General features: G+C 38.8%; 2 protein-coding genes across 2 annotated transcripts; one reads left to right on the top strand and one right to left on the bottom strand.

Moving 5' to 3' along the window:
* Window positions 1–8: 8 nt before the first annotated feature.
* LOC112575272 (casein kinase II subunit beta-like) lies at window positions 9–13,840 on the bottom strand. Its single transcript, XM_025256999.1, is given in 8 exon segments — window positions 9–616; window positions 2,353–2,542; window positions 3,289–3,321; window positions 3,324–3,363; window positions 6,935–7,050; window positions 10,794–10,896; window positions 13,113–13,213; window positions 13,777–13,840. Coding segments are annotated over 7 exon segments (663 nt in total). The 5' UTR covers window positions 13,185–13,213; window positions 13,777–13,840; the 3' UTR covers window positions 9–507.
* Window positions 13,841–13,970: 130 nt separating this feature from the next.
* On the top strand, window positions 13,971–16,989 carry LOC112575273 (DNA polymerase epsilon subunit 3-like). The gene is made up of 5 exons (XM_025257000.1): window positions 13,971–14,085; window positions 14,870–14,970; window positions 15,221–15,306; window positions 15,722–15,840; window positions 16,607–16,989. The coding sequence occupies exons 2-5, from the start codon at window positions 14,905–14,907 to the stop codon at window positions 16,837–16,839; spliced, it is 504 nt and encodes a 167-aa protein (XP_025112785.1). The 5' UTR covers window positions 13,971–14,085; window positions 14,870–14,904; the 3' UTR covers window positions 16,840–16,989.
* The last annotated feature ends 7,597 nt before the right edge of the window (window positions 16,990–24,586 follow it).

Here is a 24,586-nt window from a genome sequence, read left to right as displayed (position 1 = left end):
GACAGTTGCACAATGCATATACTTTTATTGTCAGTACACACTGATGGCCCTTCAGAAACAACCACATATCAAAGGTTTGCTGCTGTCCTTCCCCACTCCCTCCCCACAATCACCTTATCTACAAATTACTTTTTCCCCCGTGTTTTTCTTTTCTTTGTTTTACTTGAGCTTTCTACCTCTGCTTTTAAAACTGAGTCAAAATTACTAGCATAGAGGAATATGTACAGTGGGAGTTCCCAACATTGTTCAGCACTTGCTTTTCTAATAATCCATGGTTTTTCTATACTTCCCAGTCCCAAACAACCACACAACTGACAAATGAATGTATTCCTTTCAAAACTCTGTCCTATAAAGTTTTGCACAAGAACAAAAAGGGGACCAAAGGGGTGGATGGGTGTGGGCAGGAAAAAAAAAAAAAGCACAAGAATAGAAATTTGGATTGAGCCGCTGGCAGAAGTTGTAGTCTTTAATTCCACGCTGTTTTCGGGAACTTGGGGGGGGAACATCTTATCGTTTGCTGTTTGGATGACTTGTCCCCCTCATGGGCATCTTGAAGTTAGCAGCCGCCTGGTACTGCAGCTGGTAGGCCAAAGGATGAATCTTGAAGCCATAAAGTCTGGAAAAAAGTTTTCCCCCCTCATTAGCAAACAAATGTTACATAATGACCAAAACTATAAGCATTCTTACAATAAAACCCTAGAACCTAGATTTCCTGCACAAACTTGCCTATGCATGGTCGCAAAAGTTTCTGTATTCTGACCTTGAATCATTATTCTTATATACCATGTATGCGACAGCATGTAACAATGTATGTGACAACGTCACGGACCCACAAAGGCCAGGAATACACTGGCATTTACACCTCACCTAGCTGAGGTTGATGTATTGTAGCATGTATGATGGTACAATGGTAGCATCCATCGAAGCTCTTTATGATGTAGTACCAACCAATTTTGATTAACCTCACGTAGATGAGGTAGGGCATCATTTTTGTTGCTTTATCCTAATGTAATAGAACTAAAGTATGTCTTGGAATTTTGTAACAGAGTCACGAGTGAAAGTTGCATGAATGGATAAATTTGGTTAAGTTAATTAGTACAGTGCAAAATCAAGTTACAGGTTTTTTGGGGTTGACCAAACTGGAGCCATTTTGGATGTGGAGGAATAGCAATGCAGTGCTTGGATCAGCACCATGAGATACGAGGAAAACTTGCCTTTCAAGAGTATGCCAAAAGGTATCATCAGCCCTGTGACATCTCAGCCGTACCTTGACTGTCTACCCACTGTGAGCCATCTTGCCAAAATGGCAAAGTCTGTACAGCAGCTTGCGCATCTTCAGTCGTGTTTATCGGATAGACTAAGAATGTCCCTCTCGGGGAAAGATTCACTGATTCAAACCCGGATTATAAGTGTTATTTGCAATCAAGTTTGATGGCCAGGGCAAAGAAAACAACTCTAGGTAGGTAGATGCAAAACTGTATTAGCATTTATGAGTGACATTTTGAAGAGAGACCATAAGAACTTTCAAGACTGGGTGAAAGTACGAGTGTGTGTGTGCAGATAATCTTTGGAAGCAATTACATATTTTATCTGTGCAGCTTCAGGCAATTGTTTGTTGTTGAAAGAATGCTCAATTGTCAGTCATGAGTGTGTTTGTTGAACCATTTGTCCTTTTGACAGCCTGTGATGTTGTATGCAACAGCATGTACCAGTGTATAGGGTTTAGGGAGAGAAAGGGCCTTGCTGCAAGCAACAAACTTGAAGATGTTGTGAATGATCTTATCCTCCCTAGAAGAAAGTGAATTGGAAAGTTTGTTTTAAACTTATGAGTCTGCTGCAAGTTCAGCAAAACGCGAGAGCAGCCACACGAAAAAAAGTGTTTATCTTCACCCTTTTATGTCACAACCTTTGTCTTCCTCCGAATGAACATCTGTTGATGTGATCTCAAAGATTTAATGTGTCACCTGGCTACCTGTGCAAGCTCTAAAAACTGCTGTTGTCATTTCCTTAAAGAACTTCATTATTGGTGAGGAAGATGCAAATTTTACTGAGTCAGAAAAGGTGTGTATTCCCATGGTTAATATTATGTAGGTCACTGCATCCACCATTTCTTCGCTCCTCTTGTTACTGGTGCTAAAAGTTCAGGAGCAAATACTTTTGTTCCTTTATCCCTCGTAATAAGACAGGCATGCTTTTAATAGTTGAGGTTTTGCAGCGAAAAACTGCAAAGAAAGACTAAAGTGCTGTATAAATATCTAATGCCTTTCTTGGGTACAACAATACATGCTGCTAATAAGACTACAAAAAAAAAAAAGCATGTGACATTTCATTTTAAGATTGCAAGCTGCACACCTGGGAACGAACTGGTTAGCAGGTCGCTTAGGTCGATACTCTGGATGCACCATAAACAGCATGTGTGGGAAGCCAGTGCCAAAGTATGCCCCATCAGTGTGGTGGTGTCGAGATGATTTAGGTGTGTATGCATCCTGACATTTTGGGCAGTACAACTTCACCATTGCCTCACCTGGTACATCTGACAAACCTGCAAAGACAGTACATCACACAGTTTTCTGCAATGTCATTCTACTTGTGCCCCTCCCTTCCACCCATCCCCCAAGATTTAAAAAAAAATACAGTTTATTACAACACCTAAGCGCATTCCCTTCAAAATTTTACTAGCAAACCTGAAAGTTTGAGATTTCTGCATGGTTGTTCTTTCATTTGTCCATCCCTTGGGCTGGTACCAGCACACAACTAGCGGTGGTCAGTGGTTGTCAGGTGACTGAACAGATGCAGTTGCCAAGATATCTTGCCTGTTCAGCCTATCTTGAGCGGTGGTAAGCAAGTTCTGAATGGTATGACCTGTCCATTCTTTTTTTGTTAGCCAGTTAGTACAGTTCAGAAAGTAAACACCTTGAATGTAGATCAATCTGACTTGGGCGCTGTTCATCAGTGCAAAAGCTTGTACCCCGGCAGTTGAAGTGTCAAAATAGTCTCTCATAACTTTAGAATGTACAGTCACACATTTCTTCTAAAACTCACCCTGCATTCTCCTCTTCAGAAACACGTTTATCTGGTGAAAGGAAGTTCTTTTCATCAACTGCCTCCTTTAAAGACTGACTTGAGAGGACAGCTACTAAGACAGTAGCAATTATTAAGATTTAGGCAATAGCATCAGGCAAATAATTATCCTAACAAGTTTGCCACTGGACAAGTAGCCAGCAGGAGGCTTGTGAATAATGCCTAAAAATAGACCAAACTGCACTTAAGAAAGAAAAGCCAGCTTACCAATGGGAAGCATAGGTTGATTTTCACAGTACACCGAGGACAGTAGCCAAAGTCACCCTGCTGCCATTTCTCAATCTGCAGAAATGCAGTCAGCATGAGCTTAAGTTCTTGAAGTCTTCCTCAAGATTGTGCACAAATAAATATTTTATGATTGTGAACATTAATATTATTTATTCTATCAATGATTGATTATGCTAGAATTAGATTCATATCTCAAAGTTATCCCTCCCCACTTATAAAAAAAGGAAACAGATAAAAGGTTTAAAATATACGAACATTTGTGATTTAAAAATATTTAGAAAATAATGTTCAGGAGCAAACAAATACAACAGACAAATTCAAGAAAGTGCCAACGGAATGTGAACTTTGATCTACACACCCACATGAAAAAACGAGGGCAAAAAAAAAAAATTAGGTTTTTGTAGAACAATGACTGCAAATACATTTTACTCAAGTTTTAAAAATGCTTCACAGAAAGTAATCAAAGAACATGTTTACATGTGGCACTGCTATCTTTTTAAGAAATTTGTAAAAAAAAAAGGAAGAATGCAGGTTTGATGCTCTTGTTAAGAGCAAAAATGATCACAATTTGGCCATGCACTATATAGATTCTGGAGGAAACTAGGGACTACAAGCAGGGATCTTTTGCCAAGAACTGTGAACAAGCAAACATTTCCTATTGAATCCATTTTGTTACCTTTCACACTACTAGGGGCAGCATTGCCGCTACTTATGACGTTGCTATTCCATTGGTCTATGAGATGTAGGAAGTATAAATTTTAACAGCATAGTTATCTTAGTCAAGGTCAGAGGTAATAATAGCTGCCCTTTTTATTTTCACAACCCTCCTTTCCACTGTGAGAAAAAAGTAAAATGTTTTGCTATCATGCACACTGACAATTTATCAATGGCCAACACATTTCAGTTACCATGACAACCATTTCTTCTCACAGAAGTCTCAACACCTTTGATGTTTTGATGCACCAATGTGCACTCAAGGTGCAGGTAATTCTCAGAAAGAGCGGCAAGCAGTTACAGATTTTAGAGAGGCTAAGATACAAAAAAGAAATGGAAAAAAGCTTGCTTAGCTAACATGTCGCAGCAAGAAATATGTGTAAGAAGTAACTATGACTAAATTTTAATACTTTAGCTATGCCTTATATAAGCCACATATACATCCACAAGATCAAAGCAAGCTGTTCACTGACAACTAAATGTCATGCTCACTGACAGCATTCCGATTCTGGCAATAAATTTAATGTATGTGCAGTCATCGTTAAATTTTATAGTGAATTACTTTGTTGTGTGTTAAATTTTCACTCAATCTGAAGCCCCTTTGTTGCAAGTTAGTATCTTCATTAAAAAAAACATAAAACAAAAATGGAAAAATCCTCAACAAACAGCTGTGAATGAAGCATGGAGGAAGTCACCCAATGGGATATGGCAGCACGAACACGCAAATACCCCAAATCCAAAATACTGGTTGGAACTTGGACCAGCAAATACAAAGTATTTTCAAAGCAGGCGCAACAAGTTTTGTAATAAATGCATAAAAATATGGAAATAAGTGGCATGGAGCAAGCGAAGTGAGACTAATGGAGCAAGGGAGGTGCTGCCAAATGAGATGCAAGTGAAATGTGGCCGGTGGTTTCGAGATGGACAGTAGGCAGTCATTCATCCCGCACGACACATTCAGCTGTTGCAGGTCACACAAACAGAGGCATCATGCAGTGCTGGTGAAGGACTTGCAGAGCCACACTGTGCATGGCACCAGGCTCTTCCCCCAAAGTTGACATAACTTGGTACTCATTGATGACAAGACAGGGTGGCCTGTAACCCTCCACAATGACAAAAGCGTTAAGCAGCAAGCCATCTACATTGATGGAAGGGAAAAGCAACGTGAAGGTTATGTTGAGCTGGATAATTCTCTATTTTCTAAATGGATCAAATGAGAAAACAGTAATATCCTGAAGCTGACAAGGTGATTAAGATTGCCATGCATCAAACGCTATAAAGTTAAAGAGAAAAATGTTTGTATTCAATTTGTTTTTCTGTTTCATTACTATTTCAGCTATGATCATGCACTCTGCTCCCCAAAGTATTGTATCTGTTGCTAAAATGTTATGTGATGTCATCTACTGAAGATTTTTTGAGAAGCCCCCACCCCATAAAAGAAAAAAACGTATCTCTGCAGTCATTTACAAAATGAATGTGTATTTGTGTTCCACATGCAACTGTTGAAAATGGTGTATGCCTTAGTCCAGTGGTGCCCAAATGTTTTCTCTCCTGAGGGCCGCACTGGACATGATATAAAATCTAGTGGGCTAGAACATGGCGATTTTGCCATAATCATGACATTAAAAATTAAATTATGTTGTGTCAGATAAAAATGAGCAGGCTGGACAAGGCACCTTTGCGGGCTGTAGGCTGGGCACCCTTGCCTGAGTTGCAGCACAGGAAGGGAATTTAACAGTTTACAGTCTGAAGCTTCCTGGTCATCATCGTGTAAACGTGGTTTTTCAAATCTGCCCATTCAACCAAGCTCTAAAGGGCATATTGATATGATATTTTCAAATACTAAGGAAAAAGAAATGGCACTCAGGACCAGTGTTTATAGGCTTGTATCTTATAAATAAAACTAGTCTAATCCGAGGAAATTCATTTCTAGAACTCAGCCCATTTAACTGAAAATAATTCAGTGCTTATGTCAGCCTACAGAGTGCAGTTTATTCTGTCTTGCTGTGTTATCTAGCCAACTTACATCAAAAGAAAAAGCAGAAGAATACTTTCAAAAAAAACCCAGATGGATGAAAGGTATGATTCATCATGGCCAGATGTACTTAATATAGTTCTGTTTTTGCCATAGGCATATTTTGTTTCTATGCCCCTCAACTTATTCTGATGCATTTTTTTAATAGTTAATCTAAACTTTATTTCAGCGATAACTGACTAAAAAATAATTCAAAACTGCTGAAGATACATCAACATGTATGATTTCTTTCAGCTAGCATGACATATTACACAGCTTGCTGTGAAAGCTGAAAGCAATTCGTTTGGGAGCTGCTGCTTCTGAAAGTACAAAAACTAGCCTAACTTTGTTCAACAGATAAAAGTTAAAAGTTTAGGATCTTGAGCAGCAGGTGTTTTCATGCTTCATGTGCAGCAGTCCCAGTCTCACTCTGATGTAACGTGAGAATGCTGGGGTGGGGAAGGAGGTAAAGTAGGAATAAAACAATATTGTCATTTTACTAATTATTATTTGCAAAACGTAAAAGCGTAAAAGCGAGAACCCAGTCCTAATCAAGAGGCAAAAGATAACAGAGCAGTTCTAGAATTAAAAAACAAAACAATGACTAGCAAAATGTCATGCCAATACAGCTACAGTGCAGTGACTGACACAAACGATACTACAAAGCAAAGTGTTGGGCACATTCTCTGTCATCACCCCTCACCCTCCCCAAGGCTGGCTGGAGCAAGATGAAGGGAGTCAGGATATTGTTGCAATGACTGTTATATCTGAAGGGGTGGGGAGAAGTATTTATGATGAGGCAGAGAATTGAGGTAGACACAAAGGCAAGGCTGGGGTAAGGGTGGTTGCTGTAAAAAGTGCTTTTTCGCATGTTCTTGAGGGCAAGTTGAGGCTTACCATTTGAGCTATGCCCCGGTTAGTCATAATGTATCGTGCGTGAATGAGGCCGTAGAGCATCTCGGCCGCCTGCTCTATCAGATCACTCTGATTGGGGTTGTCCTCCAGCTCATCATCTAGGTACAACAAAACAGAACAGTGTCACCCCTGCACCACACCACGCCAAAGCTCGGTACGCCTGCACCAATAATGCTGTGTAACTAGGCCAGCGGGAGCCCTCCTGACTACTGGCTGTCAATGCTAAACAGGAAGCTGTTGCTTTCAAAAGAGTACAATCACAGCAGGATAAATGCAGGAAAGATCCAATGCTTAGAGAAAAATCCAAAAACTGCCAGCAAATTAAGGCTTCTTTGGGGGGGAAGGGGAGGAAGACAAATCTGCTGACACTGGCCATTCTACAACCGTAAACCTAGCAAACAATTGTTACTATCACCAGAAAAAGACAACGGAAAAAAAAAAAAAAGAGTTGTCCCTTCTGTGTTCTTGACTGTGACAACAGAAACTTTGACAGTTTACAAGACTGTAAACAGCCCATTGAACTGTTTGTGAACTTGAAGGAAAAAAAGTGAACCATGCAATGATCACCAGAGAAGGCTTGTCTGCAACTTGTGCCACTTGTCAAAGATTGGCATTGATGGCAATAGAGATTCTTTCCTTTAAAGCAAACACAAGAAGTGATTACTACAGGCACATAAAATAAGCAAATAATTCTTTAAAATACACACACCAAAAGAAACAAGCTCACCCCATCTGTGAGTTCTGTAAGTCATTGCAGAAAGAGGTTCAAACTTAGAATGGAAACAGAATTAAAAAAATAAATTACAACAGTACACACAGAAAACCAGAAGCTCTGGGGAAAACTCTGCAAAGGATTGGCCTTACATACTTGACAATACTCTGCAGCCGTAAAACCCATTGTCTTTAACAATCTAGTTGTGCAATGAAGAGAAAGGGACAGATCTAACATACAACACCCTCTAAGTCACCCTGGCTTTCTTCCACTCCTGTACTATTTGAATGCTTAGTAAAAAAAGACCCAGAGTATATCTCCTTTTGTGTTAAAATAAGTCTTTTAAGTTCTCCATTTTGAAAGATGATAAGAGTAAACTGCCTAAGGGGTAATACCTTTTGTGAGCATACCTTGCACACAGGGTTCTGGTGTTTTAAGTTCAGTTTAATTATTTAGTGAGAGGCGAGGGTAATCAAAACTCAGAAACTCTGTTCTTAAATTTCTTTACAACAGAATGGTAAATATTAAGGGTCTAACAGCCTAAAAAGGCAGTAGTAGCAGTGAATGTGATTCAGTGCGTAAGCCACGGCAGACTGAAGACAGCCCAAACTAATCTTTCCAACATTTTTATCATCTCCCCAGAAATCAAGAACCTATTCCTGCAAAGCAGCTAGGTGAACAGGAAAAATCTTTCAGACACACGTCTGCATGTCTCAAAATTGTGAGCATACTACTATTCTGTCTCTACTGTGCAATACGACCTAAATTATAAAAAAAAAAAAAGAAAGGAGACCTGGGATCTAAACAATTTCATCAGCCCTAAAGAGGCATTGGTTTTATTACTCTCCAAGGGACTAAGATGCCTTTAATGATCGCAGTTTAAAAAAATATAATTCATGCCTCTTTTTCATCTAGAACAATGATATAACGGACCAGTGACATCAGAGGTCAATTAGGGTGAAAAATGACGAGGTACTAAGTACAACTTGTAAGCTGACCAGCTTTCAAAAAATATTTCCTTGGAGACCTGTGCCCAAGCAAAAAAGTAGTGGTGCTACATAACCATGATAATAAAAACAGCCACTACTACGGCATGCTGGGTTTTGGGCAAAGGGCACTGGTACAAGTGCAACTACAGAAATAGCAAAACTGATCTTCATGCTTCCTACAACCAAAACTTTTCTTTACACTTTGATAGCCCATTTTTTTAAAATACATGTCTCCTAGATGGCTTCTTTTCTCAAAACTGCTTTTAATTTCTGCCCAGGTGCAATTTCAAACAGTTCAGCGATGCCACTTGTAAAAGAATATGGACAGTTGAAATACAGTGGTCTTTAATATTCTTAGAAAGATAGCAACTGAATAAGAAAATCTGTTCATCAAAAGCTGTGCAGCAATACTGCACAAATGTGTGTACCCATGGTTGAAAAGCTTACAGCAAAATAGTTCCCCTTTCTTCTACCAAGAAAGCGCATAAGAATTGTCTATCTTCATTCAACCATCATGAAACGAAGCTAACAACCTACATGACTTCAAAGACAGAAAAAATATTTACAAACCCCCCAAAAACAATAATAATAATAATGATAATAATAAAACAAAAACAGGCATCAACAGCTCTGCCGGTGCTGAAGTTCTTTTGAAAACAAAATAAGAAAAAAAAATTAGCAAACCAAAAAAGACACGCACAAACCAAAAAGATATCAAGGGTGAAAACCCAACTAATGACAGCAATGCTACAAGGCTGGAAATGGGTAAGCTTTTGCTGAGCATATCTATGTCCGAGCATCATGGCGCGGTGAAGTGCTAGGCGACAAAATCAACACAGAACATAAACAGTAACAGATCTGCAAAGACTATCGAGCAGTGAAAAGGCAACATGCCAACGAACAACCCAGTCTTTTTAACTCTGACAGTTGATTCCGAGCAAACAGTGGACATGAAGACTTGTCATGGGGAACATGGGGGTGTGGGTGGGGGGGAGAAGGGGAAGGAATTGGGGCTCTTCGGAAGCAGGAGAAAATGAAGAAAGTAGGTTGATGTTTAGGGTGATGGAAGAAAGAGCAGGACCAGGTGGTCAGGGATCAGGTAAAAATAGACTTTCAGTTTTTGTCCATGTATGACGTTCCACAGTTTACCTACCATCTTACAAATGCCAGCATTTGTTAGAATGAACCTAGCATGTATGAGGCCATACAGCATCTCCGCAGCCTGCTCAATCAGATCGGAACTGGGGTTGTCATCCAAATCATCTTCTGTGTCCAGCGGTAGAGGCAGCATAGGCAATTTCATCGCCACAACAGTAACAAACACATACACACACAAAATCTCCATGAATGTGACAGAGTAGTAGAGAACAGCCTAAGTGTGGCTGTTATATCTCAAGCCTGATGTGAGATCTTTCTGTGGTGGGATGCATGAAAAGGAAGGGTGCATAATTATTAAAGGAACACACACCAATATGATTTTAACTAAACGTGAGCAAGCGAGGATTCAGGAAAAAGTAAATGAATTTTTAACATTTCTATAGACACATGATTTTCTGTAGACATAAATTTGCACATGAGAAACACAGCATTGGGCAACTCAACCTTATTTAAAAATGATATTATTTAGGTACAAAAATTTTAATATTCATCTTTATTTTCCAACAAAAATTTGTGTAAACTATCCCCGAAAAAAGCATTAGTTTTGTATGATCCATTCTGTACTTTGAACTGCACACATTATCTTCAAGATATTCTATAGAAATACTAATGTCTGAAGATAGCAAAATGCAATAGTCTTATTCTGATTATTAAACCTAAGAATAACTATATATGTAAAGTTAGGCCTTGGTAACAAAACAACAAAGAGATATATATGCAAAATAATCAGTACAAAGTTGCCATGTCATTAACAACAGGCAGAAAAGTTTGCATAACATCTATCAAGACAAGTAATTCTCAGTGTGGACAGTTCTGGAAAAATCATAAGTTTTTTTCCCTCAATATTTGTTAGGGCAACCTCCTATTCAGTCTATGTTTAAACCTTCTAGCTACCCTTTAACAGAAAAAATACACTATTTTCTAAATGTCTGATGTGCATAAAACCATGCTTCTGTGAGATAAAACAGGATATGGTAATTACCTGGCTCAAGGTCTAGAATCATATCTAGAGCTTGTCTGTAGTGTGGTACCTGCTCATTCAGCCCTGTCAGGTTGAACTTGTCTTGAATGTAATCCTCGTCCACCTTATTGAATTGATAATAAATTTAGTTATTAAGGCAAATGCAAGGAAAAGTATACGCACATATATATGCACTCATGCTCTCACATGATACTTAAACAGATGAAAATATCAAAAGACATCTCACAAAATTTAATGAAATGTCATAAATATTCTCTAAATAAATCTACAAGGCAGGCTCTCTTAAGTGTTTATATACTAGCAGGTTACTTGTTATATGTATTGTACTGGAAGAAAACAAACAAACAAACAAAAAAAAACCCCATAAAAATATACCATTCTGTGGTGCATGTACACTTAACAGTTTTTACAGCAGGCAAGATTTTTTAGATATGACTGAAAAATCTTTGAAAATGTTAAAAAGTTTTAAAAATGTGACATGTTTATATTTTGTACAAGCTCCACATGCAAGGATATGCTTAGCCTAAAGCTTTCAGCACAATAAAGAATATTATTCCCAGACTTAAACTATGTGAAAAGGTGAGAGCTAAAATTAGACAGCTGGTGGCAAAGCATCAAGTCCTTCCTCAAGGTGTCAGATCAAAATGCTGAATGGTCAATGACCTATAAATTCTAGAATAAATTAATAGTTTTACTCGCTGTCAAGTAAGAGTGGTACCAAGGGCACAGCTTCCTGAGCTAACATTGCTTTCTTTTTTACACACTTTTATTTAACTCACTACCCTTGTCCAAGAAATTTTGTGGTCGATTTTATTCATAGGCAGAGTTACGGGAAATAGGTAACCACTCAACTAGGACAAGTAAACTATAGGTTCTCTCCCCTAATTTGGCCTGTAACAAAGTAAATTGAAAAATATCGATAAAAATATTAAATGACCAGGAAGACTATTGCAAAAAAAAAAAAAATTTGAAATGTACTAAAATGGGTAAAATAATTTTTTTCCCTTATGTCGTAAGATTTTATTCATACAGTAAGACCTCTACACGTGAACGAACCAATATTCGAATAAATCGAGATATGAGCCAAAAATTTGTGGAAATATTGTTCTTGCTTACAAGTGGAAATTTGATACATGAGATCGTGCCATTTATATGTCGTAGCATAAAATGCTTGGCAACTCCTGCTCACTAATTAGCGTTGCCAGTGCCGCCAACCAGCGCCACAGTTGTCCCTGGGTCTGTTTTGGATCACACATCTCCCATGCCTTGTATACGTCTGTCATTTATGAGCTTTTTTTCAAGTTTTGTGCTATGAATTATATGCTATGTAATCATGGGGCCTAAGGAAGTGAGTACCAAGGACAGTGTTAAAAAGAAGTGTATGACCTCTATGGAACAGAAACACGAGATCATTAAAAAGCATGAGTGTGGTGTTAGGGTAGTGGACACTGCCCGCAAGTACGGTCGTAGTACATCTAAGATATGTACAATTTGAAACAGAAGGACCAGATCATGAGCATCATACCGGCCAAAAAGATCACCATTATCTTGAAGAGTAGGTCGAGTGTGAATGAAGAAATGAGAAATTGCTGTTATTGTGGGTGAAAAGGAAGCTGTTGGCTGGAGACACAAGAATAGAGATGATCATTTGGAAGAAAGCTTGCATCATCTACAAAGACCTGAAGGCACAAGAGCCTGGTATTCCAGCATATTCTTTATTATTTTATTATCAATATTACTGAGCCATTAACATTTACTACACAGTATTGTAAATTATATTGTATTTACATATATATTGTGTTGTTGTGAGAGGTTTGGAGCGCATTGATCCTGTATGTATCTCTTATTTTATTTGGCAAAAATATTTTAAAATATACATTTTTTTACATGTGAGCTTGGTTGTGGAAGGGATCAAAGTTGTATGTAGAGGTACTGCTGTGTAACTTAAAGTATAAATGTGTGAGGGGCACTCTTGGAACTTGTAACACTTCAGACCCTTTTATATTTTAAGTTAAATGTATTTTTAAAAAAATCCCGAGACCTAAGGAATTTTTGTTACCCATTTTAGTGCATTACAAATAAATGAGTTGTTTTGAAAAATAATTTTCGATTTCCTCAAAGGAGCAACAAGGAATAAACTAACTAAACTTTATATACAAAAAAATCCTGACTTTAAAATTGTTATAGCGTCTGAACATTTTTTTTTTTTTGGTCAGTGCATGTCCCAGAAGCAGCAAATATAGTACATGCGCTGAACTGTTTGCTGGTGTCTAACAAAAGAAACCCTGCAATCAAATATCATTCAAACGAAAATGTTACCTCGCAGAAAAATTCATTTCCTCTCAAGCCACAGAACCATGATATCCATGAAACTTCCTCGGAACTACTCATGGTGAGGCCTCCGTATACACTTGAGCACTCTAAGACAAAAAACTGAATTTAAGCTTCTTTTGATAATCTGAAGAAATTATTCACATATAAACAAACAGTCTTACAGTTCTACATTGATGTACTCTCTCTCTAAATTCGTAAATCAAACATGGAGGTAGGGGACAAAATAAAATATAGGTCTAGCTGATGCGCGTAGGTACGCGTGTGGAAAGGGTGGAGGGAACGGAAGAGTAGTGGTGAAGGGGGCGACTGCTTCCCGATAATCATGTTTATGAATATTCTGCATGTAACATTGTCACATTCAAGATGACTAAGATTTTTATGCAAAAATAACTTTCAAATTGGTAATACTCACACAATAGCGTGTCTGTTACAATAAGAATGTTTTTGTTTCAAACTAAAGTTGGATGAGAGATTTCATGTGTTAGAACGGTGACGGGTTCGAAACACAAGGCTGTTGTAATGCCATGCCACCGATCAAAGCAGCCACATAATTTTGCTTTTCAATTACTTCTTTTAAAGAAAGTGAAGATAGCGACTTATAATTCAAAACATAAAAGCTATCAAAACACAAAAATACGAATATACATACATTTACCGAAGCACAAAATTCCACCTTGTGCGCATGTACCGGATATAAAATGTTTGTACAAAACAAGGAATATAACACTGGCGGTTTAAGTATACTGATAAATCCATACTACAATCTTACTATAATAAAATTAATTTATTAGTAATCTTGAAAGGATTAGGATATGAATCTATAAAATTATTTACATGTTTGATAATTAACGGTAGTCCAAGTTTTGTACTGGTTGACGCGCCAAAATGGTGGTTTTGTAAACCTTCGGTGACTAGTGCTTTCACTCGGTCAAGAATCTTTTGCTGTAACTGTGACAGTGTAAGCATGAACAATATAGGAAGGACCAAGTCGATATTCTATTTCTGGGCATGGGTTCTATATGTGTTTATGAAAATTTGAATCATTTTTATACCTAGTGAAAAGTATAATTTATAATTCACGGACACTCTCCATGTTGTCGGCTGCTGATAGTAGAATTAAGTTTGCTCAACATAAAATTATTCATGCCGACTCGGAATGTAACAGAAAAGTACTAGACAGTTATAAGTTACCCCTTAGCTATGGATCAAATACCCTCTTTGTCAGTCTGGCATCACTTTCGCCTGTCCTCCAATTTTTATTGGTTGAATAAAAGTAAGATATCGAGTTGGGACTGTACTTGGCACTTCTGACAGTGGTAGAACATCATATACATTCTTAGCCTTCGTCTCAATATCACTTTTACTAGGATTATTTTTTTTATTGTTATCGTGCTTTAGATTATCAGGCTTAATTTCTTTCTTCTTTGAGACATTTTATGAAATTTTTCAATGATTTCGTCCATTAATATTATGTTTAATTTTTTTAGTGTCTGTAGGTTTAAAAACATCCACATACCTGGAAAGATACTGTAAAGAGTTCACTGGACAATCTGATGAACCATGATATTTTTAAGAGTCAGCACTAAGTTAGAATGTTGCCTTATTTCCTAATTTTTGCTCGTGCATAGACCACAATTCTGGCCAAATATGACATGTTTAATCACTCACTAATGCAGCTTGTACTTTCTTGCATTTTTTCTTTCTTTTTTTTTTTTTAAAGGTTCTTGTACTTTTATTTGTAGGTTTTCAGTAAGTGAGAACAAATGCTGAACTAACCATGGCTGAACGCCCAGAAGATTTGAATCTCCCCAACGCTGTTGTTGGCCGCATTATTAAGGAAGCGGTTGGTATACTATATCATTTATTTGCAGCATCCTGTGCTTCATTTGTAAGGATAATCTTTTTATATATCATGCATACATGTTGTGTGTCCTGGAGCCTATTTCCCTGCTTAAACTGTTTCCAGCCATGCAGTTATTCATATTTAGTCTGCAGTCCACAAATAGAATGCGCAAGTATTTATTTATTTGAAATAATGGGAAAATAAAGAGGTTTATGTACATGGCCCTTACAGTAATTTTTTTTGTTTGCAGATTCCAGAAGGCGTTAATGTATCTAAAGAAGCTCGACTTGCTATTTCAAAGGCTGCCAGTGTGTTTGTGTTGTATGCAACATCATGGTGAGATGTTAATTTTAAATAATTTCTTTAATTGTACAGAGATTACAATATATCCTAATCTCTATTCTATGTAATGCTATTGGTGAATAAAAATTGTTTCTGGATCAGTCATAACTTTCAACTTCACCCTCTCACTCTCCAGTTTCAATGAAATGCAACACTCACTCTTGCCATGATATAGCCTTAGTTGCTGACATGACTTACCAAATAACTCACCCACTCACTAAACTCATTATCACATACTTTTAACTCTATATTGTTCAGCTGTCTTCTCTTGGTTTAAGATATTTTTTAGTCCATTTGGTGGAATCACTATAGTTTTGAAATTTTTTGAAGTGTTTGGGGTGTAAGTTTCTTCCTCTGCAGTCATGTTTGTTGCTGTTAATGATGATTGTCTTTAAATATTGCCATACAGCTCTAACAACTTTGCTCTGAAAGGAAAGAGGAAGACTATCAGTGCACAAGATGTACTAAATGCCATGGAAGAGATGGAATTTGAGCAGTTTATTGATCCCCTTACAAGTGCTTTAGAAGGTATATTTTATGTTAATTTCAGCATCTGTAAGGTTCCTAAATTATTTGTCCTTTTTTTCTTGAAACTCTCTTGAATCTTGATTTATGTGGATGCATTAATAAAGAGAATACTGTTTGCAAAGAGAAGGCCTGTTCAAGAACTTTACCTTTTTAAAATAGATACTGCTTAGAAAACATCCTGTAGAATCACTCAGTACACATCAGTCCATTCTGGCACCTTTTATAGTCATATTGTTATGCAATTTATTAACTTTAAATAAAGTTTAACGTAACTGCAAAATTATTTTAATGGGTGGGTTTAGTTCATTAAACGATACCAGTTCTTTTGGTGATGACCTCATTTTCTGCAACATCAAAAATGTCCGCTAGCTGATTGGGCACTTGCCTCATTGGCATGAATTCTTACGTGAGCTTCAAACTTTAGTGATATCAAAAGTATGAATTTGGGTCAGTCTGCACGTGCATTAAAAAAAAAGTTCACGTGTTTTTGTAGCATCTTCATATTCTTACTTGCTAGCAACCTTGAGCTTAATTTGTGGTTTTACTTGGGTTAACCTTAACAGTACTTACAGGAGCTTAAATATGGACAGTAAAACCATGGTATTTGTGAGGCTTAAAGTTTTCTTAGGTGAGTTTAGTGATGGTCGTTTTTTATTGAAATCATTTTACCTTTTCTTATCTCCACCCTCCATCTCAATTCTGTGCTGTGAAAAAAAAAAGTGTTTTGGCAAGTCTGTTTTAAGATGTGTTTCTCTGTGTTGCACAGCCTTTCGAAAAGAAATGCGAGGGAAGAAAACTGCAGCAGAAAAGAAGAAAAAGGAGAAGGAAGCAGTGAATTCCTCATTGGAAGAAGGAGGCACCAGTGGTGAAAAAGAAGAGAGTGATGAAGAAGTCACTTACCAGGGCGAAGAAAACGATGGATTTATTATCACAGTGAACGACGACAATGAAGAAGGAGAAGAGGTGGAAGAGGATGTGGAAGAGGTTGAAGATGGCTGAGAATCAATGGTGTGATTTCTGATGTCTGTTGTGGTTGCAAAAGTGGACTTCATGGGTCTGGTGTGTGAAGAAACAAAAATCTTAAGTGTATGTCAAGCTTTATTTTCATGTGTAATGTCTCGTGTTAAAAGAAACATGTTAAACACTGGTCTTTTGGCATCTGTTGTCTTTTTTTTCTTGTACAGTGTTTAATATGATATGCATGCATGTATGTGTGTGCATATAGATATGCACATGATCATATATGTGTAAAATTTGAGTTAACAATAGAACATAAAAGGAAATACTTGAAATAACAGCTTTGACAATTAATCTTACCCCCACCCCCAATTCCCTTTTGTTCTTTTAAACCCATGTTTTTGATGTGTCTAGTAAGCATATAAACGATACTGGTGCTGCTACCTTACCTTACCCTTGTTTGATATGCATGTAGAATTTCTGAGAGGCCACTTTCATTGTCCTTGCGTATACAACCTTGTAACGTTAGTTGAAACAATGTATATACTAACAGCATCAACATTTTGTCCAGGGGTATTTCGTTTACACAGAACTTCACTTTTCTGAAAGAGTTTACATTCCTTAGCTTTTTAAAGGTAACCACTTTTGCTAAGAGCGTTTCAGTCCCTTGATATGTACTGGCCTTTTGGAGAACTCTCAACTTTTACATCCATTCTCTCCCCTGTACAGTCAGCAGTTGCCAAGGGCACTGGATGAATGCAGAAGTTGACGAGTTCTCCATAATGGCCTTTGCTGAGCAGCAGCAAGGAGGTTCATTGTCTTTCTATTCACTAGCCACTCTATCCTCTTACAGCCTCCCTTAAGGATGATCTTAGAGTGTTGTGTCAGGGCACATGGCTCAACCAGCAAAGCTTTTGTCTTTGTATTGAGAAAAATATGATTACAGTTCCACAACCTTCTGGTTAGGTTTTGTGTGAGGGCAATGCCCATCTCTCTTTTGCTGCCTTACTGCCTTCCAACTCCCCTAGAGAGTCAGATACCTATTCTTCTGGTGGAACAGTTGGATGAAGTACACTGCCCCACTTGGGTATAAAACTGGCTAGCGTGCACACCTCAGATTCAGACACTATGCGCTTCCGACTTTTATTGTTTCAAGAGCCTGTCAGGGAAATCATGCTTGACTATGTGTTCCAGGCAGGAAATCAGGATTAGTTTCTTTAGGCATTTGCTTTTAAATACTCAAATCCTTACCTTCCTACCCACCCCCACCCCTAACATACACACAAACCAGCCTCCTCCCTTTATCAGCAAGCAGACTCCCACGTGTCGCATCCATAAGGACAAAACCAAAGCTGGGGGTGTACCTATGAAGCGCTCGTAAGTCACTGCTTTGGAGCAACATGGGGAATTGAGGACAAGCGTCTCGTTTTTTCGAAATTATAAAGAAGTATCCAGTGTCCTGATGTTTTTATGATGTCGCTTTAGTTATAAAACGGTGGTAAGGATACCCTGTTGTTTCCTGGGGTCTCGTTGAAGCTAGGAAAATAGATGCTTTTCCTTTAGTTGTCCCGGTATAAAACTTACTCTCGTTTCGTAACTTTGGCTCCAGATGGTGTATGTTCATGTATGCGTAAAAACGTAAAGCGCTTTGAGCCCGCCTTCGGTGTGAAGAGGACATAAAGAAACATTGTTATTATCTTCGATGCCAAAGCATGTTTTAGCCCAGCAATCGCTTCTGTCGCTGTTGTAAAATTAGTATAAAAATAATGCAAGGAAAATAACAGCACACGAAGATTGCCATAGGAAGGAAAGACCATGAAAGGCACGAGCGTGCATGCATTTGCATCGTGTCAGTTGGCGGGGTGGGGTAGTTCGGGAAGGACGAGATGATCGCACACGCAGTATTTATAATTATCATATGGCAAGGGAGTTGAATGAGAGAAAAAAAAAAAATCCAACGTTGAGTCACCAACTGTGCACAAGGCTTAATGACATGAAAATGCAAAACGCAGGGTCGACAGATTGGCAAGGGTGGTGGGTGGGGGTATTGGGACTGATTTCTTCATTTCCATTAATTGAAGTCATGAAAATCCCCCACCTCTCTCTCAGCATCCGCCCCACCTCCCTTCACAGGCACCGCCGTTTTCTGAAGGCAACCATGGAAGCAGCTGCTGCGTGCCTACACCACCACCACCACCACCACCACCACCACCACCACCACCACCATCACCACCAACTTCCTTTTCATCGCCTTGTGCAGCCGTAATGACTCCGCGCGCCTTTTATGTAATCTAAAGAAATAATGCAGCGCACAGAACGGGAATTGATGAAGCGAAATCAAAACCGTTTGAATAAAATCCCCCGCGCCAGCAACGCGAAAGGGGAGCGGAGGAGGCAGCGGGTAGTTTAACCAGGCGTCCACTCATTCCCCCACCCCACCACACCAATTTTCCCACCCGCCCTTGCTTGTCGGCGGTGAGAGGACCATCATAGCCGGACGTTTTCAAGTGAATTTTGTTTTAAACTATACATGACGGTCAAATAAAATATTGATGCTTCCTCCCACCTGTTAACTAGAAATCATCACATACTTCTGAGGCTGAAGACTTGTGGGTGCCAACGATCTCAATTGCCAGGACAAAGAGAAGCTGCATTCCGTTGTCCATAATACTATTAAACAAAGCTTAGCTAGGCTGTGTGCTCATTGTCTCTCTGTGTGTATGCATAAGAAAAGTAAAGCGTGCTTAGAATAGAGTAGCGTGGACAAGCATTTATGTTAATTTATTTTTCTGAGTCATACAGTGAATGGTGTATGACTATTTCTTTTTGAATACTATGCAATCTCATGTTTTGCTTGTAAACTCCTGGCTGCAAAATAGATAATGAATTTCTCTCACGAGACATAAAAGTTTTGTATTGTAATTGTTTGCTAAATTAATCTTGGCACTAAGACAAAGAACATATGGATGATTGAAAGTGAAAAATAAGCTGCATGTGTAGTAGACAGACTTCTGCACAATCAGTGAAACACCCGCAACCAAGTCAAAAGCAAAAATGCATTGCACTTTACAGATTCCACTCAAAGCACTAATAACATCTCGAACTTAAAATTGCTGAAAGAAAAAAAAAAAAAACGATTTCCGAAAAATTAAATTAAAACGTCGGAGCTCACCTGTTGAGACGCCGGTGCGGCCGGAGAACGTGAGCTGACGTCAGGCAATTACCTGCGGTATTCGCTGTAGCACGTGCTGAGCAAGCGCGTCAGACAAAATGAGACTCAGAAAATGTCAAACGTGGAAAGAAATATTGTTGTGCTGTTGCTGAATGCGGACGATCTCGATCAGCTTTTGAGCTGATATGTATATTTTGAGTTTCAGTAAAAATACAGTAGTTATACTGCCCAAACTCGTTCAGGCATGATCGGCACAGCACATTGAAGTTCAGTGAAAAAAAAAATAGAAAGGATGTGAAAGTTTCCTAGTAAAACCCAAGACTCTCGTGCCTAAGTGGTTATTAAATGGTGCTATACAGGGAACATTCGCTAACCCCTTTCATCTTCCCACCCCCACTAGTCAGTCGAAGACTTCAGATAAATAATAATTTCCTGAAAAAGAATTAATGACGAAGTTTTGTGTTTGTAAAAGGATGCGCTGACAACCAGTCTCTCGATGCTACGGTTTGCCTAGTGTCTAGTACAGCTGATCATCCTTTTAGCGTGTATTTTTTTTGCCTTTCTCTCTTTGTGTGCTATGCAAATCCACCTCGTTTGTTCGATCGTGTCCAAGTTTTAACAGCACTCCTGTCTCTTTATCCTCCCCATTATAAGATTATTACCCATGATTCCAAGTAAAAATCGTCAAAGTTTGGCAAATGTTTTGACATCAATGACAGCGACGTAATTGTGCACTTTTACGTCACTGATGCCACGCCATTTTTAAAAGCACTATTAGAGAGAGAGAGGTGGTGGTTGCTAGGGAAACAAAAATTAATAATTTAGGGAATTTATTTAGCGCCATATCCCAGTCCTGTGGACAGGCTCATCGTAGATAAGCTAGGAACTACCCGAACATAAATGCGATGTCTGTAGTTGAAGATCAAAGCACATCCAGCGAAGACATGCTGAACCTGCAGAGGTCTTTTCACACCTGCATCACATCTGTGTCGCTTCAGTGACGACGTGCATGTCAGTTACTTACCTGAACGAGTTTGACTCCAATTAAGTTGTAATACATCCAAAGTTGACAATAAAAACACCGCAGAAGAACTGCAAATTCAAAAGTCAAACAAACTCCACAAATTTTAGTTCTAGGTATCAGCGATTTATAGAACAGATTATAAATAAATACATAAATGAAAGCTTTAAAGAACGGTCATTCCTTCATCTAATATTATGTTTACTTTTGAAAAAAAAGCTATACTTAACTGTGTGCAAGCATCTAATCGAATACATCTCTGGCTGCATTTTACTAAAGTGAAAGCATTCTGCAGTCTGCTCATTGAGATGAATAATTTCTCGAAGTAAACATTTTACTCGTTTAGTGTACTTGCTTCGTGACTGTACACGCCTTTTGTCACTACAGCTATTATTATACAGGACGAACTGTCCAAACATCTCTTCACAGCAGAGCAAGTGCCTTCCATCGAACATTCTGGAGACAACACGAGGCCAAAGTAAAGGGATAAGCTCGTCCTTCTCCCGCAGACTGCGCGACCTTTTGCTAATGACACGTCTGGGTTTCCGTAGTCGCACGCGATGGTCGCCGGTGATAGGGCTAAGCATCGTAAACGCTTCCGCTTGACCCAGGCAAGTGTCCCAGTTTAAAAAAAAAAAAAACGGAGTGGGTGGGTATTAGCCAGCGAGTTTTTATCGTCCTATCGTCTACAGTCCAACACAGGGTCTTTGAGGTCAGGACCATCGTGATGTTGGCGTCGATAAAACTCTCCTCGTCTGTCCATCACAAGTTTCGTACGTAACAAGAGCAGTCCACTCGCAAAAACTGTTTTTCTTCAAAGCAAAATCAAGGCGTGTATTCAATAACACTTGGGCTTTCCAGAGATACCTCCAGGTCTGGACTGGTGGCACGCATGAGCAAACTCCAACCGTCTTCAACATGTTCCAGAATTCCATCTGTGACTCGATGATGTGGATCAGCTGCTCAGATTTCATAGACATAAGACACAATATCCAGTTCTTGGTCCAGTCACCATTTGAGCTTTTGGACTGCTAGCCTTTCCTTTGTGTGACTTGCCTGATTGTAAGAAGGAGCTCTTTGACTGTTCCCTCTAGCTTTCCCATCATTATTTCTTGACATTCACCGCAACATTTTGTCTGCACTTTTTAGCGATATAGCCAGCAGTCTCTAAGGAATGTATTTGTTCAGGTATCGATAGTTCTTCGGCAAAATTGATAAAGTGAAAGCCCCACGGGGAAACTTTGCATGTTTTAGTTTGCTTGTCAGGCCTGATGCCTTGCATCATAAGCCACAGGAGTGGTGTGTGTGTGCACTAATGTTATTAAGCATCAGAAGAAATCGATCTCTATGTTGAAAGCAGCTGCTTTTTGTTCTCCTCATGATGAAACTATCTACCATCACCTGATACAGAAAGAACTGAAAATGCCACGGACTTGGGTAATTTCCCCATCCTGATGGACCTCATTACACTCCCCACCACCCCCTTCACACACACACAAACAACAAACTACCGTTCGAGATGTCTGCAGATTAACTGCCGTAGATGTTGAAAATATTGGATATTCACTCAGTAACATGAAAACTTTAAAAAAATGGAAAGCGGGAAAAACCAGCAGATGTTCACAACAAGGATTAAAACAGGGATGATCAGCTTACAACCTAACATCTTTTTTCTTTTTAATTCGAGAATCTCCTCTTTTACTGCAATAAAAGGTCAAATGCAGGCGAAGTAGGCTTAAATTTGTTTGACAAAAATGCTTCCTCTAAAAAAGTTATTTGGAGAAGCTGGAAAAGATGGGTTGTCCAGCTGACTGTTTTGTGAGGAGAAGAAAGATAGAAAGGGAAAAGAAAAAAAAAAAACAGTGAGAGAAGGTGTTTGTGCATTTCCTCTTGTGGCATCAGCTGATCAGATGAGCCTCGTCACGTTACCGACACGGAGACAAGAGACGCAAGCAGTAAACAGTTTTAGTCTCTGGCAGCTCTCGTGAGAACGAGACCGACAGCACCATCATGTCGTTCTGCTCGTTTGTCTGTGGTTCTGTGTGTGTGTGTGTGAGAGAGAGAGCATTATTCGATTGAGAAGCAGCAGACATATTGAAGGTTCTTAAGGGGTCTGAGGCTCCAAAGAATATACCATCCATGTTCAACACAGACACAAGCACGTGGAGAAGATAACAAAACACCTTTTAACTCTTTTCAATACATCTCTGTATTGCTGCATCTGATTAGTAACAATGCATCTATTATATGCTTTCTCCCTTACCAACTGCTGAAATCATAGTATGATTTCCGTAGACCATTTTTCCAGACCTACAACAAACTCATATAGCACTCACATAACTAGGAGCTGCTAGGAAAGATAGAAAGGATATAGAGAAATATCAGATGTTGCAATATTGCACATAGCAAGGAATTGAAAACGCTGGCTTGTCCCTTAGTTTGCATACACATATTTATCCCTTTTTCCCTCTTCATCTATTCAGCCCCACTTCCTTCAGCTGTGCCATGTCCATTTTCAAAGCTATTTTTGCCTTCATCTTGCTTTTCAAGTCCAGTACTGCACTCGTCTTGTTCCTAGCCCTCCTCCGTTTGAGCCAACACGGCCTCGTCCAAGCGCAGACGACTAATTAATCTACTTCCTGCCTTACATAGATGTCGTCTGCAAACGAAATTGAAAAGATTGCAGTTTGAGATGTGCCCAAGGCAGATACTCGGCATTACCAAGTCATGTAACGCAAGAAACCCAGTTCAAACCAAGATACTGCTGTGCGGGGATAGGCGTGGAAAGAGTTGGTGGGATATATTTCAAAACTAACATAAAAAATGTTCTCGAGAATAGTCAACTTTAACGTTTTCTTTGCTCTTTTTTGAAAAGAAAAAAATTGTGATATCGATGAAGGAATTAATCACATTGGTGCATATGGCCATGCTCTAAGCGCATCTGCTTTTCAGGTTCTTGATACAACGATGATGATGACGATAATGATAAAAAGAGCATTTATTTTTCTACATGGTCGAGCACCTTACTGTATATTTCAGGATATTTGAAAGCAGTTTTGTGAGAATGTGTTATGGATCGACTTTCTGATTTTGCTGTATTGAAAAAGGAATACTAATACATACCTTAAAATTTATTTCTTTTATGACTTTAAAGATCATCATCAGTAGGTCCACACATCAAATATGTTCTTATTAAAAGTCAAAGGTATGCTTAGTAAAAGTTAAATAAATTTTCAGCAAATCTTACACGTATTCCACCAGGGCAGACATACTCTACCCGAGCTTAAACATTCGTCTACGTTTAAACAGTTGAGACGGATCTTTAGCAAAGGTCAGAGGTCGAAACGAGGACATTCTAGAGCTCGACGGACGAACGTCTTTTTGGTGGTTTGCGACAAGACAATGGCGCTCAGTCACTTGCCCGCACTATTGATTGAGTCTCATCAGAACTCTTCCCCTCTCTCAACATAAAAAAGGATAAAGCATCTCATTCCTTTAGTCGTCAATCTTTGACCTCGCAGGTCGTGACCTTTCACGTCGAAAGACGCTCTTTGTCTCTGATGATGGACAGGGGGACGGAGACAGGCGGTGGGGCT

The sequence above is a fragment of the Pomacea canaliculata genome, linkage group LG11 (genome assembly GCF_003073045.1).
Source record: "Pomacea canaliculata isolate SZHN2017 linkage group LG11, ASM307304v1, whole genome shotgun sequence".
Taxonomy (NCBI): domain Eukaryota; kingdom Metazoa; phylum Mollusca; class Gastropoda; order Architaenioglossa; family Ampullariidae; genus Pomacea; species Pomacea canaliculata.
This window is presented reverse-complemented; position numbering and strand designations above follow the sequence as displayed.

Excerpts from the sequence above, each read along its gene's own strand:
- LOC112575273 (XM_025257000.1), top strand. The coding sequence starts at position 14,905 with ATGGCTGAACGCCCAGAAGATTTGAATCTCCCCAACGCTGTTGTTGGC. Across the intron at positions 15,307-15,721 it reads GTGTTGTATGCAACATCATG|CTCTAACAACTTTGCTCTGA; the intron begins GTGAGATGTTAA and ends ATTGCCATACAG. Across the intron at positions 15,841-16,606 it reads CCTTACAAGTGCTTTAGAAG|CCTTTCGAAAAGAAATGCGA; the intron begins GTATATTTTATG and ends TGTGTTGCACAG.